Consider the following 7,716-nt stretch of genomic DNA (forward strand, 5'->3'; position numbering starts at 1 on the left):
AATTTCTTAATCATTTTATAAAAACATAAAATATTTTTTAAATAATTAATTTTAAATATTATTAAATGTTCAAATATACTTATAATAATTCCATCCAAGTTTGAAAGGACACTTAAAAAAAATTAATCCTAAAACAGAGCTTTTGCTAATGGGAATCTAAATCTTATTTTGCTAATGGGAATCTAAATCTTATCTTGCCAAAAGAAAATTGAGCCAGAATCCTTTAATGTAATTAAAACACAGGAAACCATACATACATACAACTATGCCAAAGATCCAGACTATGCTGCAGACACTGGAAGCATCGGTATAAGATCAATCATGAAATACCGGAAAACTGATTTGCATACAAGTGTTTTCCTCACGCTTTAAATATCTCAGGACGTTGAAGAAAACGGTAGGCCAAGGCGCTTTCCTCCACTTTTAATTACCCCTATTACTCATCTCTTATTTCTTTTGCACAGAGCGCCCGATATTTATTTGCACCTGAATCATCACTCTCAGATGCCTCTATAGTTTTCAAGGGACTATCATTGTGCGCATCCTCACGATCCTCCGAAACGCACCAAACCTTAATCTCATGATCCACGCTCCCGCTGTACACACGGCATCCCGTCATGGCATCTACAGACGCTGCAATGGATTTAACGGGCCCTATGTGACCTTCTAAGACCGCCAAACAGTAATGCGCGTTTCCCTCCACTCTTTTCCACACTCTGATCGTATTATCCGCGGATCCACTGCATAAATATTCTGCAACAGTAACCAAGCATAAAACTGCGCGCTTGTGCCCTCTCAAAGCTCCGGCCACGCTCATATGCCGCGCGCTACCCTCCCTTTCCCAGATAATCATGGACCGATCACAAGCTCCGGAGTAGAGAATGGAGCCATCGGGGCTTAGAGCCAATGCATTTATAGCAGATTTGTGCCTTTCAAGCGTGGCAACCAGAGAATGGTTTCTCTCGCCGGATGCCTTTGCCCAGATTTTGATTCTGGAATCCGCAGATCCTGTGTAAACAAAACCATCTGACGAAACCACAAGCGCATTGATGGCATCGTCATGCGCTCTGAAAGATTCAACGCATCTCAAGTTGGAAAGCCTCCAGATCTTCACCGTCCTGTCCCAGGAACCCGAGTATAAAAACCCATTTCTATCAACCGACAGAACCGATATAGAATCCACGTGTTCGATCCAGAGAGCCTTCCTGTGCCTGCGCACTTGAACATACTTGCCAGGCAGCATGGCGTTAATTACATAATCCTTGAGGGTCGGCATGGTGGCCACCAGCTTATGGCCGGCCGCGGGCTGCATATTCCCAGTGCGCTTCCAAACTCTGATTCTATGATCTTGATGCGCGCTGTATATCTTGTCGCCAGAAACCAAAATACACTTCACAGCCCCATCTCCGTTCCCAAACTTAGAGTACCCACTAAATTCAGGATTTCTCCATACTCGAATGTTATTACCAGAGGATCCGCTGTAGAGGAGGTTCCCCTCCATTGCCAGAGCAAAAACGCACCCACCATGGCCTCTCAGTGTAGCAACGCATCGACAAACTATGCTTCCCTGATTGGTCCCTAGAGGCTCACGATCTATGATCCCAAGAGAGGGGATTGATGCTAGACTGCTATGTGAACAGGCACTTGGCTGCGATTGAATGCTTAGCTGAGAAGATATACTAAATTCTGATTGCAGACTTGTAGCAGACGTTATACGGTATTCAGACTGTGAGCTGCCCTCCAACATGAGGCAACTCTCTTGGGATGCTGCTTCAAGACTGTCATGAGATATCATGATACTGTCTTTAGAATCCCTCGTGCCTGAAGAATCCCTGGTCTTGTTTGACACGGAGGTTGCTCCAGCAAAGCAAGAGGACATATGCTGAAATTGAAGTTTGATACCCATTGTATTGTAGCAAGAGTTTGTTGAGAATGAAATATTAAGGCAGAGCTTCAAACAACGAAACGGAATCTCCTGCCCAAAACACGTCCAAGCAGACCAGTTACTTTTTCGGGGTTTCTTCTTCTGGACTCTACCGTTTCTTTCCTTGAAAAAGCGGTCGAACAATGACCAACGAAGGTATAAGGAAGATTGTATGTTGATAAGGTTGGCTTATTTCCAGCTTTAGGTGGAAGATTCATGGTGTGTCACATTCGTAACTTTTCGGTACAAAACAAATTTTACTTGGGTTATACTTCGTATATTACCACGAACGATACGTATGACATGGTATAGTACACATCTTCATCCAGTACACATGGAATAGAATCAAAAATCATTTAAAGCGAGATATAGACCCAGATGATTGATTTGAAAGAAAATGAAAATGAATTATACATAGATAAATGTTTACACACATTTATATTAGTACAACATTACCTTATAAAGCATTTCTCAACCCAACAAATTTAATATATAAAACTTAACAAGAATACAATAGAAATATAATGATTAAAAAATAAAATTGAGATAAAATTAAAACATTGTCCTATATTAAATGAAAAATCATATTTTAAACTTATCTATATGTTTTTTATATTTAATTATATAAAATATATTTTCATGAGCATCTATTTCAATAATTCAACATATTTAAATGATAATTTATATAAACTCAAATTTTGTAAAAGTATTAATTTTTTATTATTTATTTTTTAATTATTTCATGTATTATTTAAATATTTACATTTATTTAAAGACATTATAATATTTTTTTTAATTGAGTTAATATTTAAATTTGCACTACTACAACAATAATCTCTATAATTTATTATAAAATATCTCTTAACACATCAAATATAAAATATAAAATTTAAGAAAAATACAATAAGAATAAAATTAAAAAATATAAATAAAATAAACTTAAAACATTCCTGGCATATAAAATGAAAAGTAATATTATAAAATTATTTATATTTTTTTATATTTAATTATATAAAATATATTTTAATCACAATCTATATAAATCATTTAACTTTATATGTTTTTTTATATTTAATTATATAAAATATATTTTAATCACAGTCTCTATAAATCATTTAAATTATTTAATAATAATTTATATAAACTCAAAGTTAATAAAATATTTTTAAAAAATCCATAAAAAATACCACAATATTCCCATATTTAATTATATAAAATATATTTTAATTATAGTCTATATAAATCATTTAAATTATTTAATAATAATTTATATAAACTCAAAGTTAATAAAATATTTTTAAAAAAAATCCATAAAAAATACTACAATATTACAATATTCCCATAGAGTGAAGTGAGTTGGAACATTATTGTTTTTAAAAATGATAGGAAAATAATTTAGATTTACACAAAATCAAAAACAATTTTTACTCCCAAAATTGTTAAAATAAATAAGTTAGTAGTTAGTAGTTAAAAGTAATTTTTGAATGAAAATTCAAAGAAGGTAGAAAGAGAAATATAGATTGTATTTTATTTTTCACAATGCTTTTTAGATATAGAACGCTTGTAATAAAGTGTGGTGTTAAGGTACATTTTGTGATGTTATTGGTTCAAATTTCAACTATCTTTATGTGTGAAGTGGAGAAATCCACTCCATGTCATATCCAGAAAAAGGTCATCTTAGTTGCCAATTTCACCATATACAAACAAAACACATTATTTTTAATAATGATGGATTGAGAATACTAACCAGATTTGAACTTCTACTAAAAATGTGGAAAATTTTATTATGAAGTTTGAGCCCTAATGCTTTATGTTTTTAATGTTAATGATTGACTTTTTCATTGTCAAACCATGAGATTTATGTACAGTTAATGTTCGAGACATTTTAAAGGTAACTTGCTTTTTGTCCTCCCTTATAATTGGGAGCACTAACACATAATGTGTATGGGTTTGGTCCCAAGGAGCACTAACAAAAGGTGACTTGCTTCTTGTCCTCCCTTATAATTTGGGAGCACTAACACATGATGTGTATGGGTTTGGTCCCAAGGAGCACCAACAAAAATAATGAATATGGCAACATTTGTTAGCAAATTTGGAGGTCCTTAATACATGGAACATGCTTGTCGACGCAGTGTACTGCAGTAACTAAGAAAAATTGGACCAATAAATTACAAGAAAACATAAAACTCTTTGACCAATACATATTAGTATTTGGTTTCTCATTTAATGGTCATCTTGTTAATGCGGAGCTACTCAAGGCATGGATTCAATAAATATGTGTCAAGGGGCATATGCAAGGATTTGAGCATGCTCTTCTTATGATATGACATTTTTTGCAAATAGGTGGATAGATGCATCAAAGATTTCAAATTCTTCCCCTAATAGGAGTTTTTCAATCTTGGACTAAAGGATCTCCCAATATTCTATTGTTAGTTATGTGTTTCAAACGTTTGTTAATATTTGCAATAGGAAATCAAATCTCCTTGTTAGAAAAAAGGCTATTTTAAATTGATTACATTGGTGAAGGTTTCCCATAAAGATCTTCCTAAAGTTACACCTACATATAAGTGGTTGTCCATCATTAGGAGTTGTTGAGCAAGTCACCCACCAAAATTATTAGGTGGTGTGAATGGTCAATCTACATTTTCAAGAATTGCCTCATGTAATCAATTTTCAATTTGCAATAGGATTTTAGGTCTTATCAAGCTCATCTCATTAGTGAAAACATATTGAATATGTTTAATTTCTTCTTAGGATATTTCCAATACCAATCCATGTAAAGGCCTTATGTCATTTATTAGGATATTTAGGGATGTGTGTATAATAGTTGCATGGATGTTAAAGGATGCAACAATTAATACTTTATTCTCCTCAAAATGTAATAATATTTTAAACTCGCTTCACCAAGAAATGGCCATAGAAATGGATGTTGCAATTAAGCAAAAGAGGATGTCTAACACCACTTTTGTTCTCCTCAACCCAGCTTCCTTTTCCACCATTACAATAGAGATTTTGAAGAAAGGTGAAGGAGTGGTAGGTGCCGATAGTATTTTCTTATGTTGAATAATGACAAGTCTTTTTTCTTATGTTGAATAATGACATGTCTTTTGAAGAATCACCATCAATGTGCCTTGCGATCCCCGAGGTCTCTTCCTATAGTATCCATCAAAATTTCAAACACCTAAAAACTTTTGCAAATTGGAAATTAAGAGAGAGGGAGGATGTCTAACACCACTTGTGTTCTCCTCAACCCAGCTTCCTTTTCCACCATTACAATAGAGATTTTGAAGAAAGGCGAAAGAGTTGTAAGTGCGGATAGTATTTTCTTATGTTGAATAATGACAAGTCTTTTTTCTTATGTTGAATAATGACAAGTATTTTGAAGAATCACCATCAATGTGCCCTGTGATCCCTGAGGTCTCTTCCTACAGTATCCATCAAAATTTCAAACACCTAAAAAATTTTGCAAATTGGAAATTAAGAGAGAGGAAACTGAGTTGAGTTACAGATCAACAACAATGAAGAAGAGGCAACACCCAACAATCAACTAAGTGATGCAAACACAATGCTTAGCAAACTTGAAAAGCAAAATTGACTCAAACCTAACACTGAGCAAACTCATAGAACAAAGTTGAATGATGAATAGAATATGATCCCTAAGCATTGTGATGAGCTATATGTGGATATTGGACAAATAACATCAAATTATGTTTACCATTTCATTTATTCTCTCAATTAATATTATCTCGATCAAGAATAATGTTGTGACAAAGTCTTTATGATACATTACCTAGACCCTGTAGTTATGACACCTTTTGTACAATGCATTGTCTAGACCATGTAGTTAAGGCACTGTTTTTAAAATGCATTATCTAGAACTTCTTTCTTTCTTTATATATATATATATATATATATATATATATATATATATATATATATGACAAGTAAATTTCCAAATACCTTACAAGTACATAGTATAATTATAGGTTTTATAGATTTTGGTTTGAATTCTTGAAAACAATTTTTGGCAAAATAAATGATTTTTTTGTTATTTAAAAAAAATCACTACATATATGAATTTAGTATCCTGAAAACCTCCCTAATTATTTAAATTATGAAGAATTCACAACTCAGCTTTATCATTTTAACAAATCTAAAAAAACAAAACAAAACAAAATAAAACCATAGATATTTTAATATACAATATAATATGTCTACGCCAGAAAAAATTATAAAAAAAAAAACACTTCAAAAATCTTATAACAAGTATGATGGGTATTTTATACAATATAGTATAAGTTTGAAGATTTTAAAATTTGGACATCCGTAATAGGTGACAAGTCTGATGGGTATTTTATACACTATAGTATAAGTGTGAAGATTTTAAAATTTTGACAAGCGTAATAGGTGACATTCGACTTTCCTATCCCATAGTCAAATAGGGGCTGGGAGGTTACAGGGTTGGCCCCCGACCTTTACCTACTCTTTGTCATACATTGAATTGGTTTTGGTAATTTAGTGGTTTTATGATATGTGAACGAAGGTGGTGATGTCACGAGAGTGTCGAAAGTCTATATCGCGTGGGAATTAGTTTGAATAACGTTGGAAAGTAAAAGAAGGCGGCCAACCATAATGGATGGCGTGGGCAGAGCTGAATTTATATTCAAGTATACTTGCAGTGGCTATTACTAGAGTGTGGTGAAGCGGAGAGTGAATATTCTTGAGAGGGTACGTATATGAGGTATGTTTTGTTATGTTGAGAGGGGGTATTTTACCGTTTATAGATTTGTAAATTTTTCATGTTTAATTGATGCCTTGTTTAAAAATATAAATAAAATAATTCTTTATGTTGAGGGGACTGTATTTTACCGTTAATAGATTTGTAAGTTTTTTTTTAGGTTTAATTGATGCCTCGTTTCGGAATATAAATAAAATATTTTTTATATTTTGAAATGATTTGTGATATTTTAAAATAAAAATAAAATATTATTTAAAAAATAATTTATAAAAAAATATAATTATAATTAATTATATATGTGTAAGTTAATTTTAATTAAAATTATTATAATTTTATTGATTCATTTTGTATATTACACAAGAACATGGATATTTGGTAAAATTATTTTTCTTACTCATTAAAAAAATATTTTTATATTTCTATGAAATAACATAAATTTATATTAACATTTTATTTCATATATATATATATATATATTATAATTTTAGAATATATATAGATTAGCTATCATGAAATATTCAAATATCTAAAATTAAAAAAGAATTGAAAGTAAAAATATTCCATATATATATAAAACAAAAAAATGTTGTAATGAATCTACGGTAAAAAAAAAATTAAAACTTTACCCCGCCTATGTATACTACAGCATGCCACCTAAACGTAAGGTTCGCAATTATGATTAACATGGAAAATATCTTGTCTTATGTAAGCAATTAAATGATATTACCGAGGTGGCAGAGTATTAACTGCTGGGTTAATGCTGATTGTTCTGGTTTCATACACCTGGCTATGGCAATTACTCCTGACAGCTCTGTCACGTGATGGAGGTAGAGTTTTGGTACCCTTTACTCTTATGCCCTCGGGCGCCTCCTGCATTGGCGGTGGATGAAGGAAATGCTAATCCGAGCGGAGCTATTTTGTTGTTTACCTTTCTCGATGAGATCTTTTCATCGATGGTTCCAGATATTGTCTCCTTTCGACTCCACTGCAGTTCCATTCTTGCTTAGGCACCAAGCACATACCCCGGCTTCTCTAGTTGATGTATGGTCAGTTT

At 32.3% G+C, this 7,716-nt stretch overlaps 1 protein-coding gene across 1 annotated transcript; it reads right to left on the minus strand.

The window, feature by feature from the left end:
* Positions 1-208: 208 nt before the first annotated feature.
* Positions 209-2,056, minus strand: LOC149207215 (protein JINGUBANG-like). The gene has a single exon (XM_089393864.1). It carries the CDS (start codon positions 1,904-1,906, stop codon positions 437-439), a length of 1,470 nt encoding a protein of 489 aa, XP_089249990.1. The 5' UTR covers positions 1,907-2,056; the 3' UTR covers positions 209-436.
* Positions 2,057-7,716: the final 5,660 nt, after the last annotated feature.

The sequence above is a fragment of the Pinus tabuliformis genome, chromosome 1_2 (assembly GCF_031772625.1).
Source record: "Pinus tabuliformis cultivar Carrire ecotype Pingquan chromosome 1_2, CPIR1, whole genome shotgun sequence".
Taxonomy (NCBI): Eukaryota; Viridiplantae; Streptophyta; class Pinopsida; order Pinales; family Pinaceae; genus Pinus; species Pinus tabuliformis.

What these genes read in the sequence shown, in the direction of transcription:
- LOC149207215 (XM_089393864.1), bottom strand. Translation starts at nt 1,906, where the DNA reads ATGGGTATCAAACTTCAATTTCAGCATATGTCCTCTTGCTTTGCTGGA.